The sequence below is a fragment of the Mastigoproctus giganteus genome, chromosome 9 (assembly GCF_048544385.1).
Source record: "Mastigoproctus giganteus isolate SK-2022 chromosome 9, ASM4854438v1, whole genome shotgun sequence".
NCBI lineage: Eukaryota > Metazoa > Arthropoda > Arachnida > Uropygi > Thelyphonidae > Mastigoproctus > Mastigoproctus giganteus.
This window is the reverse complement of record NC_143583.1, coordinates 221,470,829-221,488,757: the sequence shown is the minus strand read 5'-3', so window position 1 is coordinate 221,488,757 and position 17,929 is coordinate 221,470,829. Positions and strand designations below refer to the sequence as shown.

General features: G+C 38.5%; 1 protein-coding gene across 1 annotated transcript in view; it reads right to left on the bottom strand.

The window, feature by feature from the left end:
• Positions 1-17,929, bottom strand: part of LOC150081130 (focal adhesion kinase 1-like) — a 1,307,299-nt gene that overhangs the window by 1,045,638 nt on the left and 243,732 nt on the right. Inside the window, exon 6 of the mRNA XM_090380936.1 lies at positions 5,128-5,245. Within this exon, the coding sequence (XP_090237062.1) occupies positions 5,128-5,245 (118 nt within the window). The remainder of the gene's footprint in view (positions 1-5,127; positions 5,246-17,929) is intronic.

Genomic DNA, 17,929 nt, shown 5'->3' with positions numbered 1-17,929 from the left:
GCCTGAAATCTGAGAGCAGTAGGTTGAACTGTCCTGGGTTTCTATAGTACATTGTAAATTGAGGGTCATTAATTATCGGTCTGATAGGATGGGCAGGTAGACTTTGGACTTTAGTTGTATAGTTGAGAAGTAACATCTTTCTCCTGAGGCTTAAGAGAAGTTCATGAGCTTCAATGTAAAAACTTTGAATTGGCGAAGTTCTATAAGTGCCTACAGCTATCCTCACGGCAGAATGTTGAATAGGGGCAAGCCATGATAGCATGCTCTCCATAGCAGAATCATACACTGTAATCAAGGAAAGATCTGATTAGGGCTCTATACAAATGAAGTAATGTGTACCTATCTGCACCCCATGATGTTGAAGAAATAATTCTGAGTACGTTCATTTATTTTTGGCATGACATCTGTAAATATTCCTCGAAGTTCAAATTTCTATCGTATATCAGACCAAGAGACAAATGCTGTTCGCAACTGCGATAGGATGATTTTTCAAGATGCATTTTGCATCTGTTACAAAAGTGTACTACTTTAGATTTTGAACAAGAGAGTCGATACCCAATCTGTGTCATCCATAGCTGAATTTGGAGCTGCCTCTCAATGAAGGTCATGTTTTGTGAACTGCATGAAACAGTGAGATCATCGGCATAGAGGTATGAACTCACAGTGCTAGAAATATTTTCATTAGTCATGCGATATATTCTTGTTGCGAATAAGGTGGCACTGAGCACATAGCCCTGTGGGAGAGGACATATTCTTCTTTTACATATGTTTGGGTGAGGACTTGTTGGTATCGAATTTGAAAGGACCTGTGTTGAAGGAAGTTCTGTATGAAATATGTTAAGTGGCCTCTCAAGTCAAGGGAATGCAGATCTCTCAGGATACTAAAACGGAATGTGGTGTTGACGGCTTTCTCTATATCAAGACATACCATGACGAGATGCTATCATTTCAAATGAATGCATTCCTGATGTTTGTTTCTACTTTGACCATGAGATCCAGGGCTGATCAATTTTTTCTGAAACCAAATTATCAGAGATTAGGTTTTTGGAGTCAAGATACCATGTGAGTCGACGGTGAATTATTTTTTCCAGGGTTTTACTTAAGAAACTGGTGAGAGAAATGAGTCTATGGTTTCGAGGAATAGACTGATCTTTCCCTGGTTGGAGAATTGCTATTATATAAAAGTGATGCCAGAAACTGGGGAAAGAATGTTCAAGGAAGATACTATTGAAAAAGGTGAGCAGTGAAGGACCGATTTTTTATCTAAGTGTTGGAGCATTATGTAATATATTCCACTGGTGCCAGCAGCACTGTTTTTTTAAGGTAGATATGGCTTCTTGAAGTTCAACCATTGTAAGCGGTTGATTGTAGGGTGAAGAACATCTAGATCTGAGGTTCAATTGGATTTTTCGGCTAATATTTTGATCTTCTGGAATGATGGATCATATACTGTCAAGGTAGACAACTGCGAAAATACAGTCCCTAGGATATTTGCTATCTCTGTGGGAGTAGAAAACTCCTGACCATTCAAGTTGAGAAGTGGAGAGGATAATGGGGTAAATTTGCCATTTAGCGGTTTTATTTTTCTCCATATTATTCTTGTCAGTATTTTTATTAATCAAGCTTGCAAATCGAATCGAAGAGTCACTTTTAGCTTTCTTCCTAATGTGACAGGCCTTGGCTCTAAGCCTTTTGTAGTTTATAAGATTGACCGTGGTAGGATGTTTGCGAAACAAATTCCACGCTTGGTGTTTTTTTCTTTTTTTGCAGCATTACACTCTTCATTCCATCAATAATTTATGGTTCTATGGATGGTTGACTGTGATTGTGGAATCGCAGTAGACGCAGCAGCCAGTACTTGTCATGTAATGTGATCGGTAACTGTGTCGATTGGAGAAATTTCAATGATCTGGTCATCAAACGACACACGGGAACTCAACTTTGCCCAATCTGCTTTGGAAATTTTCCATTTTATGAGGTTTTCTGAAATTATGGAATGTGCTGTTTGAATTTTATATATTACAGGGAAGTGATCACTGCTGAGCAGATTGTCAAGGGCCATCCACCTCAATACTAGGAAAGAGGGATGGAGAGATCTATTGCAGAGGTTGTACCTGTAGAGATGGATGTAAGTTGGTGAGCCAGTATTTAGTATAGTTAGGATTTATCTGTCAGCGAGCAGTTCAAAGAGTTGTCCTCATCTATCTGCATTGGGAGAACCCCACAATGGATGGTGTCCATTGAAGTCGCCCAGTAAACAGATAGGGGTTGGCAACTGCAGAATAAGATCTTCGAGTTCATGAATGGTATAGCATTGATTGGGTGGAAGGTAGATAGAGACAAGTGTCACAGTAATACCAATCATTATATACATTGCAACAAGCTTCAATGGAGATTTGTAAGGAAATCTGTCTGCAAGGTACTCTTGAATCTTCCTAGATTCAAGAGTACTTTGCAGACAAATTCCCTTACGGTATGGCTACCCCTCCATGAGCAGTATTTGTAACAGTTCTGTCTTTCCTAAAAATAGTATAATTTTTAACACAGAGAGATACATGTGGTGTTAAATTTGTCTCTTGTAAACAGATGCCTGCAGGATGATAATGATTGATTGGCTTGTATATATCATGAATGTTACTGCAAATTCCTTTACAGTTCCTTTTATATGATGCATTATTTGATTTTTTTGCATGAGAATGATTCTGACTCTTTTTTATTCCCAGGCTATTTATGATAATTGAGCTTCACTTTTTCTCTTCTTGGAAAGTTTGGGCGTCCAGTATCATGTCATCTTCTGCGTGAGGGTCTAAGATAAGTTCATTTGGGTCTGCATTATTATCGGTATCCATGTTTACTAAGTGATATTGTTTGTCTTCCTATTGGGAGCTGAGTCTGTTTGTTTTTAATTTTGTAATATCTGATGATCTATGTGGTATGGCTGGCTGGTGGAACTGTGATAGAGGTGTTGTTGGCTCTGTCTACTACCTTTTGCTCCCTAGGAGTTGGTTTCATCAATGATGACAGTATAGATCAGGCCCAATCTGCAATCGATATGGTTGGGGGAACTGATACTTCAGTTTGTGTTGCAGTTTGATATTTCTGCATTGATGCTGCATATATGTTTTTAGGTGCATTGAGCATAATTTGTTTTTTAGCCTCTTGGTATGAAACTTTTCATTCTACTCTGTACATCTGGATTTTTTTTTCGCTGTTTTCCAGAGATCACATGATTTTGAGTAGACTGGATGTGCGCATTTGCAATTAGTACAGTCTGATGTTTTAGCATCACAGTCTGTTTGGAATGTTCTTTGGAACTACAGTTTTGACAGACTGGATCTCCTCTACAAGCCATTTGCAAGTGATCAAATTTTTGGCATTTGTAGCATCTTACATAGGATTGATTCGGAATATAAGGTCGTACTAGGCAGTTGAGATAGCCAGCTTTGACACTAGATGGTAAGATAGGTGATCCGAATATCAGAATGATGTTGCGGGTGGGAATAAGATCATCTTTCCTAATTGTGATGCATTTGGCTTGAATCACTTTTTGATGTTTCAGTTCCTGTACCAGTTCAGCTTCTGTTACATTGATCAGATCCCACTCTGCAATTACACCCTTGAAAGTGTTTAATATTGCATGAGGGGTTACCTATATCGGTAGTCCTCCAAATGTTGTTAGATTCAGCAGAGTCTCGATGTTTACGGCTTGCTGTTTCAACCAAGACGTCTCCAGATCTCAGTCTTATCACCATTTTCCTAAGCATTTCTGTATGAGAAATAGTGATAAAGTGCTCATAAATTTATCTGACAGAAATAGTGATAAAGTGCTCATAAATTTATCTGACAGTGCAAGTTAAGGAATGATGGGCATTCTTGTTGTTCTGGGGTTTTCGGTTGTTCTGAATTCTTACACTTTTTTTTGATTTTGTTTCGTCATAGTTAGATTCATGATCAGCATCACTGACAGTATTAGATGAGCGCCTAGGCTGCTCAAGTGCAGGACAATTGTCATAATCCATGGTTAGCTTCTTTTCCCTCCCAAGTTTCCGGCCCCACCACAGGGCGGCCAAGCGGATAGAAAAGTTAGTTGATTAGTAAATAAAGAGATATGTAATAAATAAGAAAGGAGAATTTCCCCTCTTTATTCTTACTTGAGGCTTTTTAAGTGTAGAACTGGTTTATAAATTAACTGCTGTTGTAAACGATATAACTTAAAAAGAACTTATCACTGAGAAAATCAGTGTTTAATTCGCAATAGGAATGCTTGACCTCGAATTAGCTTGGCACCCGGGGCCTCGACCAACAGTAACACCAGACATAACCACCACCACCACCCTGTGTACTTGGTAGCAATACCCATCACAAGGTGGAATAATACAAGAGCAATAACATTAGGATAATGATCCTAAGTAATCCATAAATTTCAGAACCAAAATGTAGCCGAGTGGGTAAAGTACCTGCCCGGCAACTCAAAGGTCGCGGGTTCGATTCCCGCCTCGGGCTTGGATCAAATTACTGCAAAAACCTTGGGAGGTGCAATATGGCCACAGAAGCCGATGCGCCAACAACTACCAAATCAAAAAAAAAAAAAAAAAAGAACCAAAATGGTCATATAAAATTCAAATAAAATGAATGAATTCATTCATTCATTCATTACTGGAATACTAATTATTAGTTTCATTATATTTGTTTTCCTGATTCTGTCTTTTTTCAATTCCTAATATAAAAGTTTTCATGAATTTTTTTTGTTTTCAGTAATTATCAACCACAGGAATATATCAGCATTGTAATGCTAAATGTGCATGAGTGAGGAGATAAACAACCTATCAAGAGAAAACATTCAATTAGAGAAGAATTAATGATGGTTTCTGTCTAGTACTCCTACGGGAAGGGGATTCATTGTTTTTCAATAATAAATGATAACGAATTCAACATCACAATGTTAATATATTCCTGTGTTTTGTTATTATTTGTACATTTTTGTGAGCTGATGTAAACCCATATGGCCTCAGCCATAACAGGTGTGTTGTCTTCAATCAATTACTAAGGCATCTGGCACAAAAAATAAATGGATATTTTAAAACATGTACATAATCGAACAATATATTTAAAAATTTTTAAATTTACCTTGTTTCCAATAATGACTGGAGAAGGAAGAAACTTATGCAAACCAACTTCCTTTTCTAAATATTCAAAATTAGATTTCTTGTCTAATGCCACATGAGTTATATCCTTAAAAAACCTCCTAAGAAAATGAAGATAAAAATTTTTAAACTATTATAGGTTTTAATAAAATGAAATATCACTAAAAGAAAACTAAATATTACAGCCAAACATTAAAAAAATAATAAATAAATAAAATTACAAAAGAAATAATAATAATAACACATATAAACGTTACTGTTTATTTTGTTTCATGTGCTATAAAGGAATAAACTGTTAATTTTCAGACTGGTGCTGTACACAAGTAGCACTAATGCTATTGTAATAGTTATCAATTAAACATTATATTATTTAAGGCATGATCCTATTTATTTTTGGATTCTTTTTTGCTTGTGTATTTATAACTTGGATGGAAGCCATTTCAGGCATTAAGACCTAAGGGTGCTGATGAGCAATTTCGTGTGCTAGCAGTAGCTGGTTTTTTTTTTAATGATAAATACTAAATGTTGAGTTTCTATGATCTTATAGCTTAAAAACATGTTGAAGAAACAATAAAAGAGCAATTTGAAAAGGAATATAAACCAGTAAAGGAAGAAATGGAAAAATTATATTCATCCACATGGCCATCTCTTGCAGTTCATGCAGCTGTTGTCTATGTGGTGCTTATGATAACGAAATCTCCTCTACCCAGAAATCAAGGTAGAGGAGATTTCACCGCCTGCTATGGGTCATTAAGGAAAATGGGCTGTGTCAGAGTAACTAAGAGTAAGAACAGGTGCATGTATACTAGCATATACACCAATGCAAGGAACATTATGCAGTGTATACAGAAAGGACAGCAGGACAGGAGTGGAGATGGGTTACGTTTTTAGTTAAGAAGCACACAAAATCTAAGAGAGTGCATCCAGTTAACATCCAGTACAATATTGAGTCAGTTTGTTGTGAAAACAAAAATGAGAGTAAGAGTGCATTATTGGCCAAATAACTGTGATGAGTACAGCGAACAACTGTACAGAGAAGTAGTGGGCCATTAAATCAGAATATCTTATAATGGGAGATTTTAGCTTCCAGATATTGACTTGAACATGAAGACTGTTATGGATTTATTGAACAACTGTTTTCTACAGCAGCATGTAAGGCAGAGAGAGGCAGAGAGAGAGAGAGAGAGAGAGAGAGAGAGAGAGAGAGAGAGAGAGAGAGAACAATATTCTTTATCTGATTAACAGGAGTGAATTCTTCATGAATTAAGAATCTGCAGATAAAAGAACCATTAGGTGCAGTATCGCATATTGATGTGGGATTTACTTAAAGATGTCACTATCATCAAGGGTAAGGAGACAACAGTATCTCAAACAGTTTTTAAATTCCATACAGTGGGACCAACTAATGTTGGTCCCACTGTATGGAATTTATTCATTAATGGGAAGTAAGCATTCAGGGAAGTAATCTAGAAACTTCTAGTCTTTCATACCAACAAAAAAATTTCAAGGCTTAGACCTAAATGGATGTCAGTTGAACTATAGAGAAATGTAGCAGAGAAGAAAAATGCAGGCAGCATATAAATTATCAAGTAACAGATTTTTAGTGGTGGCCTCCATAGCTGAGGGTCAGGAGCGGGAGTGCAGTAGCACATGCTCTTTGAGTAGAACAGGGTTCAAGCCCCTGACTGCTAAATACAGTCAACATGCCAACCCGCACTAGACCAGCGTGGCAGATTATGGTCCTTTTCCCTCAACATGAATCACTGAGTCAACTTTTTTTTTTCTTTTTTTTTTTTACAGAAGTCTATGTAGATATAAAGTATTCTGCAATCAAGTCACAGAGGAGGCAAGCCAAAGAAGACTGCGAGAAGTCTCTGGAATGAATTCCAAGAAAAGCATGAGTCTTCTTTACATATTATTAACAGTTTCAGAAAGAAGCAGAATCTCATTGGTCCACTTGATATAGATGGTTTTACAGTTGATGATCCTGTTCCGGTTGCTAACATGTATGACATGTAGACATGTATAGTATCTTATGTAGGACGGCACCTGAACGAAAGTTCATCTCCGTCTTTGTACACTGTGATGGTTACAGAAAGCACTGTAACAGGCCAGAAATGTGTGTAACGTTATGTTCGTGCAGTGTGTGTGTTGTTGTGTTGTTTAGTTGTTTCTGGCCGTTTTGTCACCAGGCAGGCGATCACCTGGAAAGCCTGCCCAGTGTCCGTCTACACCACGGGGAGGTAGGCCACAACTGCGCAAGAACCATGGCCAACCTCAACAGTCACGTACTGAATGTCCAAAGAGGATTTGGAGCCATTCAAAAGAACCCCGCGCCAGCAAGCCGGCAACAGCGCGCGCGCACGCGCACACACACACACACACACACGCACACACACACACACACACACACACACACTCCCAGGAGAAAGGACAGCAGAAGACGAAGAAATAAGGATGAGAATAGCATAAAGTAAAAAAAAAAAAAAAAAAAAAAAATAATAAAATCTTTATCCATTTCTTGCCCACATCTGTATGCAGTGCTGCCCAAAGTGGTCCACAAAGAGAAAAGGTGTATTGTCAAACAGAAGTTGTAATGTCATTCAATCATGATCGGCAGGAACAAGTTCTAGATATAATTCTGAATTCTGTTAATCTGGAGTGGTGTCAGAAGTCTCTGGTAGATGACGGTATCACTGAGCAGAGGTTTAGTTGAAGAGAGTCTTGATAAAGGATGAGTCAGAGAAGTGCAGCATCTGTCAAAATCTTTGTGTGTTCTTGAAAGCCACAACAATTTTGTATATGACGTCATCAGGACGACGAGGCAGCGCACAGTTGTATTATGATTTATGATGCATTTTCAGTTTCATTTCTTGAATTAACATTGAGGTTGAGAGCCTTCCTGCGATTAAAAGCAGCATTGCAGAAGGTTTGAAGGGCCTGGAAATTGTTGACAGAAATGAGTATCTTCTCACCTCCGGGACACAAGTTTGGTACTGTTGCCTTAAGAGCCGATCTTAGATCATCGTAAATGGAGCATTCAAAAAGTACGTGAGGAGAGTCTTCCGGTAGCCCACATCGACAGGAGACTGTATTGGAAAGTCTGAATTGGTAGAGTTTTGCGTTAAGCGAACCATGCCCAGTTAGTATGTAGGAGGTAAACAGTGAGGGTGAAAACCATTTTCTGGTGGATGATGCAAGTAGTGCAGTTACGTCGGGAACGAAGTTTTTGGTGATAGCTCCTTTTTCGGTAGAATTCCATCTATTCTGCCAGGTATTCACTAACAAATTCCAGCATCTGGTTCGCTCAGTTTTGGGATCAGTCTGAGGGTTAACAATGATTCCCTGAAATTCCACGGAAATGCCTTTGCGGATGTAAAAGCAAAGCCCTCTAAACACAACATGCAAGTCAAGTGGTATGGTGCCTGCAAGAGTCTGTAAAGCTGGAGTTGATACTGTTCGGCAAACGTGAAGTAGGCTGAGGAGAAAGCAACGTTGAATAGTGGATAACTTGGTTTGTACTGTTTTGAGTGCAGTACGTCTAAACCAAAGGCTGGCAGCGTAGGTTGTAATTGGGATTATGGCAGCATTGTAAAATAGATGTAGGGTTTTAGTGTTCAGTCCCCAGTCATGTCTGGTAATTTGGAGCAGCATCGCGGTAAAACTCTTAACTTTGACAGACAGATGTTGAATATGCTCAGTAAAGGAAAAGCGGTCGTCGATGATGACTCCTAAAAATTTGGTGCTTCGGACAAGTGGAAGTGATTTCTTGTCAAGTTTTACAACTGGTGGTCTGCGATAGTCTAATTTGTGTTTAAAAATCATGATCTTCGATTTTGTTGGGGATAATTTTAATTTGTTCTTAGAGGACCAGGACGATAGTTCAAAGAGTACTTTATTGGCATAGAGTTCTAATTCAGATCTTGAGTTTCCATTCACTAAAATGATAATGTCATCTGCATACGCAAGTTGTCGCACATTTTGAAATTCAGGAGTCCTAAGCAGCCAATCATCGAGAACTAGGTTCCAAATCAAGGGACCTAAAATAGATCCTTGGGGGCAACCACGGGAGACAGATCTGTTAATCTTCGTGCTTTTAGTGATGACGGTGACGGTGCGATCAGCAAAATAGTTTCTAACAAGTTTATAAAGCTGAAGAGAGCAGTGATTGGAACGGAGTCTGCTGAGGGCACTTTCCCACCATAAATTATCAAAAGCGCCCTCAAAATCGATAAAGATTGCCATAACGTACTTGGAAGTGGAGCAGTCAATGAGGTGGTGGAGTTCTAATAAGGCGTCTTCGCATCCAAGCCCTTGCCTAAATCCGTATTGAAGAGAGGATGTGGAGCTTGTGGCTCCCTGCAGTGTGGTTATTTTATTGGCAATTGCTAACATACTAAATAGGCATTTTTCATCTTTTCACACCTGAGGAATTCTTTAGGGAGAGTGATGCCAGAAGTTGATCAAACTCCAACAGGGAGCTAAATGATTTTGTGATAAATCAGAGGAAACTGGAAGAAAAAGTGTTGAAACTAAGCATAAAAAAAGTTCCTAGATGGATAAGAATAAGGGAGGCAGTGAAGGAAGTAAGCAAACTCTTTGCCATAATTAGCATTAGCATGGGCACATGATGCATGAAAGCAAGTTTATATAGCATCAGCCAAAAAAACAAAAAAAAAAAAAAAAAACACCCACGCCTCTTCTCATTTCACACATTCACTTGCTCCAAATGTTTGTCGTGTTCCGCCTTGAATCTGCTTAAGCTATCAACTTCCACAGCAACAGATGGAAGTTTGTTCCAGCAATCAACCAACCCCTGGATAAAGGCAAACTTCTGCACATCTATTTGTGTCATATCCAACAAATGTCTTTCCTCAGTTTGAATTAATGCCCTCTCTTGTTCTTTCTCTGAACAAGAGAAAGAATCTCATCAGCATTGAGCATGCTCAAACCATTCAAGGCTTTATACAACTCAATCAGATCACCCTGCAGATGCCTAGTCTCAGGACACTGTAATCTGCAAAACTTAAGCCTTTCTTCGTAAGAGCAACCCTTTGTTCCATTCACTAATCTTGTTGCCCTTCTATGTACTCATTCCAACAGCTCTACATCTTTCTTAAAATGAAGCCTACAGACCAATATACAGTACCTCGTATAAGGCAATGTTCAGGCAATGTGGCCTGAACATTGCCTTATACGAGGGGATAATCATCTCCTTATCCCTGCTAGAAAAATTCCTGTATATCATTAACAAGACACCATGAACTACTCTTGCAGACTGCCTTCACTGCTCAGAAAACTTCGTTTCTGCCTGCAAAATTACACTCAGGTCCTTTTCACTCTCTACCACTGTCAGTGTAGTACCACACAGTTGATACATTACTCTGGGGTTACTGCTTCCCATATGCAGTACTTTACATTTGTCAATGTTAAACTTCAGTTGCCACCTCTCAGCCCATTTTCTAAATCCTGTTGCAGTAGCGTACTGTCATTTGTGTCATTAACAACCCTGCCAACCTTCGTATCATCTGAAAACTTGGACATTAAGCCTGATATACCATCATCAATATCATTAATGAATAGAGAAAACAAGAATGGACCCAACACTGAACCCTGGGGAACTCCACTAATAACAATAATCCACGAAGAACTTTGTCCATTGATGCCAAATTATGGGAGAATAGCTGGATTCAGGGGAATGTCCCACGTGAATGTATCCCTAATTCACAAAGGGGATCAAAGAATAACACACTAGTAATTATAGACCTGTTGGCTTAACTTCTGTTTGAGGAAAAATAATGACGTCACTGGTTAAAGAAATAATGCAGGACCATTTATACAGTGGTGCAGTCGCAGGTTTGGCCAATTTGATTGGATACTATAATACAATGACACAAGAACTGGATGCAAAAAATAATTTTGATATCATATACTTGGATTTCAAGAAAGCTTTTGATATCGTTCACATAAAAGACTGCTGTACTGGAGCACTATGCAATTAAGAGAAGATTACTGCAATGGATAAAGGGAATGGGAAAAGACAGAGAATGGTTATCAATGGACACAATTCTTCATGTATTAATGTTATTAGTGGAGTCCCACAGGGTTCAGCGACGGGCCAATTCGAACTGAAAATGTAGAACTTTACTTTGTTGCCTTCCAATAATCTGGATTTAGGTATCACATATGTTTTGCTCATATATATCTCTTTTGTATAGCTCCCCCAATGGTATTCTCCACCTTGTCGCAGTGGTGGTGGGGGCTTGCATGTTCCGATGACCCGGAGAGCTAAGTCGGCGGTAGCTTAGCTACTGGTAGGGCCTCCCAAGGCGGACAGGTCAAAGGGTAGGGACCAGACTAAGAGAGATACCCCAGCACTCCAGGTTGGGGGTAGCTGCAATGGGCTACTCCTCGTTCAGTGTAAAAAATACACAAATGCTAAACAACCTACAAGTGAAAATGAAAAGGGACTATGATTTTGGGATGCTGGAATATTCAAGGCCTTTCAACTAAAAGAAACTTTCTTCCAGATGAACTGCAAAAATCCAAGTTAGACATCATCGTGTTATCAGAGACAAAGAAAAAAGGATGTGGAGGGGAAATAATGAGAGAATACTACCATTTTTGGAGTGGAGTCGATAAGAGTGAAAGAGCAAGAGCAGCAGTTTCTATTGCTGTTAAAAAGAAATTGAGACACAACATCAAAAACTGGCAATTTATTAATGAATATTAATGGAATTCGTTCATTCTTTCATTAATGAAAGAATGGAATTGAAAATGTATGAGAGAGAAATATGTATTTTGGGAATATATGCCTCAACTAATGACACCGCCGATACCTTGAAGGATGAATTTTGGGAGGATCTGAGAGAACTAATAGAAAAAAAACCCTTAGAACAAAGAGATGTTTTTAATGGGAGATTTCAATGCAAGAGTAGGAACTGAACAAAATAGCAAAGTTATTGGAAGATTTGGAAAGAAAGAGAGGAATGACAACGGAGATAGACTATGCAATCTTTGTGAACAGTTCGACTTGAGAATAAACAACACATTTTTCCCACACAAGGATATCCATAAATATCCTTGGTCACAGGAGACAAGACAAATTAGATCAGTTACAGATTACATTATTTCAAAACATTCAGGGACATATGTATTGAAAGATGTCAGAGTTTATAGAGGAGCCGAATGGGGATCTGACGTTTTTCTTGTTAAAACAACACTGAGGTGGAACTGGATTAAGAAAATATGTGTGGACAACCAACAATGCAGCGAAGGAGAAATGCTACAAGTGGATCAATTTAACATTCACCTACTCCATGACGACAGCATTAGAAACAACTTCATCCAGAGACTGGATGCTGCAATTAACATAACGATAAAAGGTAATACTGAAGAAATCTACGAATATTTAAAAAATACTGTTAAAAAAATAGCTCATGAAATCCTAGGCAAAAAGAAGAGCCAAGGATCAAAAAAGACCTGGATTACAGAGAAAGTAAGAGCTGCTGTAGAGGAAAAGAAACTTGCATATCAGAAATGGATGGGTGATAGGAATGATGCATATAGGAACATTTATCTTGAAAAGAAGAAAAATAGCCAATTGGTTGGTAGTAGAAGCGAAAAATGAAGAATAGGAAAGGAAATGCGCAACTTTTAATAGCAAATTGGGCTTCAAGCAATCAGCAGAATCGAGGAAAATCCTTAAAGACTTGAGAAAACAGAATAAACACAATGCTGGTTTGCAATTAATACCTTTGAAAGACTGGACGGAGTATTACGAAGGACTTTTAAAAGCTTGTTATTTGGTTTTTAGGAGCATTAGCAACTAAGGCCATATTGCTCCGGGATATGCGGTGGTCATTCCCTGACCTTTCCGCATCTTCCGTATTTGGTGGTGACGGGTTCGAAGCCCAGTCTAATCAAGAAGCGTGTGCTACGTACTGCTGCTCCTTCCCACCTGGCTACAGAGGCGCCATATATATCCTCGGAGCAATATGGCCTTAGTTGGCTACGGAGACGCCGACTTTTAAAAGAAGACTGGGAAGAGTTCAAGATGATGGAGGATTTTGAAGTAGAAGACTCGGGCTTAAAAGTTTCTCTTAGGGCAGTGGAACTCCTGCTAAAGGAAGGAAGGAATGTCAAATGACCTGAAGGAGTTTACATGGAACTTCTGAAATATGGAGGAAGAGGAGTGGCTGTTCTAATACAAAAACTGTTAAATAGTATACTGAGAGGAGAAGAAATACCGAAAGAAATAACAGGATATATTATATCAATTTATAAGAAGGGCGATCGGAAAAGCTGTTTAAATTACAGTGGAATATGTGTCCTGAACTTACTGTTAAAGATCCTTGGAAAATGGATCAGGAAGCATTTAGCATTAGCATTAGTAGAGGCATATGATACAAGAAAGCAAGCTTATGCAGCATCAGTCAAAAGGAAAAAACCACTCCCATTTCACCCCTCCGTTCTTTCGAAATACCTGTCCAGCTGAGCCTTAAATTTATTTAGGCTATCAACCTCCAGAACAAGGGATGGAAGTCTGGCTAAAGTACCCACTGGCTAAAGGCAACTTTCTGCACATCTATCCTACATCTGTCTTTCCTCAATTTGAATTTATGCCCTCTCAGGTGATTATTCTGAGAAAGAGGAAGAATCCCATCGGCATTGAGCATGCTCAAACCATTCAAGGCTTTATACACCGTTCACCTCTATCAGATCACCTCGCCGGTACCTAGTATCCAGACACTGTAATTTGCAAAACTTAGGCCTTTCTTCATAAGAGCAAACATTTGTTCAATTCACTAATCTTGTTGCCCTTCTCTGTACTCGTTCCAGCTGCTCTACATCCTTCTTGAAATGAGGCCTCCAGACCTGTATACAGTACTCAAGGTGTGGCCTGACCACTGCCTTATACAAGGGAATAATCACCTCCTTATCCCTGCTAGAAAAATTCTTGTATATCATTAACAAGACACCATGAGCTACTCTTGCAGCCCATCTTCACTGCTCAGAGAACTTCATATCTGCCTGCACATTTACCCCCAGGTACTTTTCATTCTCTATCACTGTCAGTGTAGTACCACAGAGTTGATACGTTGCTTTTGGGTTACTGTTTCCCATATGTAGTACTTTACATTTGTCAATGTTAAACTTCATTTGCCAGTGCCTTTAACCATCTGCTCATCTGCTCAACTTCCAGATCCTGTTGCAGCAGCATAGCGTCAGTAGTGTCCTTAACAACCCTGCCAACCTTTGTATCATCTGCAAACTTGGACATTAAGCTTGATATACCATCATCAAAGTTATTTATAAATGCAGAAAACAACCCTGAGGGACTCCACTAATAATATTTTCCACGATGAATAGTGTCCATTTGATTACCACTCTCAGTCTTCTCCCCCTCAACCATCCCTTTATCCATAGCAGCAATTTGCCTCCAATGCCACACTGCTCCAATTTGTGCAACAGTCTTCCATGTGCAACAGTATCAAAAGCCTTTCTAAGATCCAAGTATATAATATCAGAGTTATTCCCTGCATCCAGCTCTTTTGTGACTGCATCATAGTATCCAATCAAATCGGTCAGGCAAGACTTTCCTTTAACAGAACCATGCTGTGTCCGAGCTATAACTGAAATCTTGTCTAGATGATCCTGCAGTGCTTCTTTAACCAGTGTCTCCATTAATTTTCCTGGAACAGAAGCTAAACTCACAGGTCTATAATTACTTGTGTCAGCCTTTGATCCTCCTTTGTGAATTGGGGTCACATTTGCACATCTCCAGTCTATGGGTACCTTCCCTGAGTTCAAAGAAGCTCTCATAATTATGGCTAAGAGTTTGCTTACTTCCTTTGCTGCCTCCTTTATTCAGAAGCCCGAATCGAGATATCAGAAGAACAAAGTGGTTTTTCAGCCCGGAGGTCATGTACAGACCATATCTCAACAGTACGACAGATCCTTGAAAAATGCCAATCAAAAGAAAAAAAAATTTATGATTTTCATTGACCTTGAAAAGTCATATGACAGTGTTCCAAGAAAACTCTTATGGGAAGCACTGAAAGAGGCAAATATTGATGGACAACTGATTAACATTATTAAGACAATTTACAGTAATAATATATGCAGAATTAAAGCTTTGTCACCTGAATTCCACACTTCAAAAGGCTTATTACAAATTTGTTGCATGTCACCAACACTTTTCAAAAATTTATATCGACTTTGGTCAAAAAAAATGCAATAAAATGGGATTGCAGATTAATAAGAACACCTTTTTCAGAATTTACTTTTTGCAGACAATCAGGTGGTGATAGCACAAGATTAGAAGATGCAAAGTATGCATGTCGTCAATTGTTTGAGGAATATAAACAATGGGGTCTAAAAATCAATTTGAGTAAGACTGAAATGTTGTCTTCAGAACCAGGACACATTCTAAATATTGCAGATATTTAGAATAAAATCAAACAAGTCGATAAATTCAAATATTTGGGATCAATCTTACAAAGTGATGGATCATCCCAAGCAGAGATCAATAAGAGAATTGCAGACAGCAGAAAGGCTATTGGCATGTTAGACTCTGTTCTGTGGAGCAAAAATATCCTAAATAAAACAAAGAAACTTATATTTCAAACGATTGTACAGTCTTCTATTGTATGGAGCGGAAACCTGGACATTGAATAGGCGAGCGGAAAACAAATTGCTCTCCACAGAAATGGATTTTTGGAGACGTTCAGTAGGAACTTCTAGAAGAGACAGAAAATGGAATGAAGACATAAGGGAAAAAATGGAAGTGAAAAAGACTATTATTTACACCATCAAAGAAAAGCGTTTAACATGGTATGGACATGTAAAACAGATACAAGAAAACAGATATTCAAAGGCTATCCTGGAATGGATACCTCCTGGAAGAAGGAGAAGAGGAAGACCTAGGAGGCCATGGAGGGATGGAATATGGGAGTGCATGACAGCTGGAGGCTTAACCGACCAAGACACCCAGAACCGCACTTTATGGCGGGAAAAAATTCCTAACAAGAAATAACTTATAAGCTGAGGAAACCCATTGTAAATGGAAACACTCCTCTTGAAGATATCTCTTTTGTAAATATGTATTGTAAACCGCCGGCACCACCACCATGCCATGATGGGACTAATTGTTTGTATATCATTCTGGAATTAAAGATTCATTCTATTCTATACTGATGAGGATATATCAGGCTCTTAATGTCTCCTGCAACAAAATCTAGAAAAATTAGATAGATGGGACGAGAAATGGCAATCAAAGTTGAAAAAATATCAATTGTGTGGTACCACATTCAGAGATATATGAAATTCTCCAATCAGTGCAGAGACTGCCAGGACAGCTCATGGGGTCCTGGCAGTCTCTGCACTGCTCGGAGAATACTGGAATTTTGTTTGCAGGGATAAGATGATTAGTTCATTGTATCAGGCAATGGTCAGGCCACATTTTGAGTACTACATACAGGTCCGGAGGTCTCATTTTAGGAATCATACAGAGCTGTTGAAACAGATAAAGAAAAGTGCAGTGGGACTGCCTTTCTCTATCAGTGAAGGACAACGACTGGAACAAATGGGTGCTCATACCAAGAAAAGCTTTGGTTCTGAAAATTGCAATATCTATAGGCCAGGAACGTGGGCACGCTCTGAATCAGGTGTTTAAGACTGACTGGCTCAAGAAAATTTAGTGCTCATGAGATTCTTCCTCTTGCTCAGACTATGCATATGAAAGGGCATCAATTCAAATTTAGGAGTGATGGTTGCAGAATAAATGAGTGGAAGTTTGCCTTCAGCCAACTGGTGGTCAATAACTGGAATACCAAATGTATTCCACAATGATCTTCCCACTTCCACAATGATCAACGAAAATCATTGATCATTGTGGAATTGGGTAGCAGGAATAAATTCAAATCAGAACTACGCAGAACCATTGCAGGGAATGAACAGAATTAGAACTATGATGCAAGAAAGCAAGCTTATGCAGCATTGGACAAAAAAAAAAAATTTTCCCAACCATTCACTCCAAACGTTTGTCCAGTTCTTCCATGAATTCACTTAAGCTATCAACTTACACAACAACAGATGGAATTTTGTTGCAGCAATCAACTACCCACTGGCTAAACGCAAATTTCAGCACACTTGTTCTACAACTGTCTTTCCTCAATTTAAGTTTATGCCACAACAGGTTCATAATCGGAACAAAAAGAAGAATCCCATCAGCAATGAGCCTGACTCAAACCATTCCAGACCTTATACACCTCAATTAGATCACCTCGCTGGTGCTCTTTGATCCCCTCACCAATCTTATTACTGTTCTCTGAATTTTTTTTTTCTTCGTTCTAAAATGCAGAAAATGCTGCACTTTTTTTTACTCCAAAACAGCCGAAGCCTTACAGAGGAGGAATTTGACAGTAGAAATATAGTAATCCTTCTATTTACAATCTGTACACAATGTCAGGTATCAATATACAATTTCAAATATACAAGGTCAATTTACAACATATACAATGCATATCATGCGTTACAAGCGATTTGCATTTTAGCAAAGCTGTGGTAACAGAGAAATTAGTATTTCTAAGCCTTTTGTTGTTGTTTTCTTTTCTTGATAGTTCACATTAAGTAGCTGCATTAATTGCTTTGTGTTATTATTCTTATTGTTATTCCAATTTTTTTTTTTTTTTTGTTAAAGCTAAGTATACTTATCTTTATAGTATTATTATTGTTGTTATTATTAAATTATTCCTTTATTTTCATTCTCTATTAGTTTGATT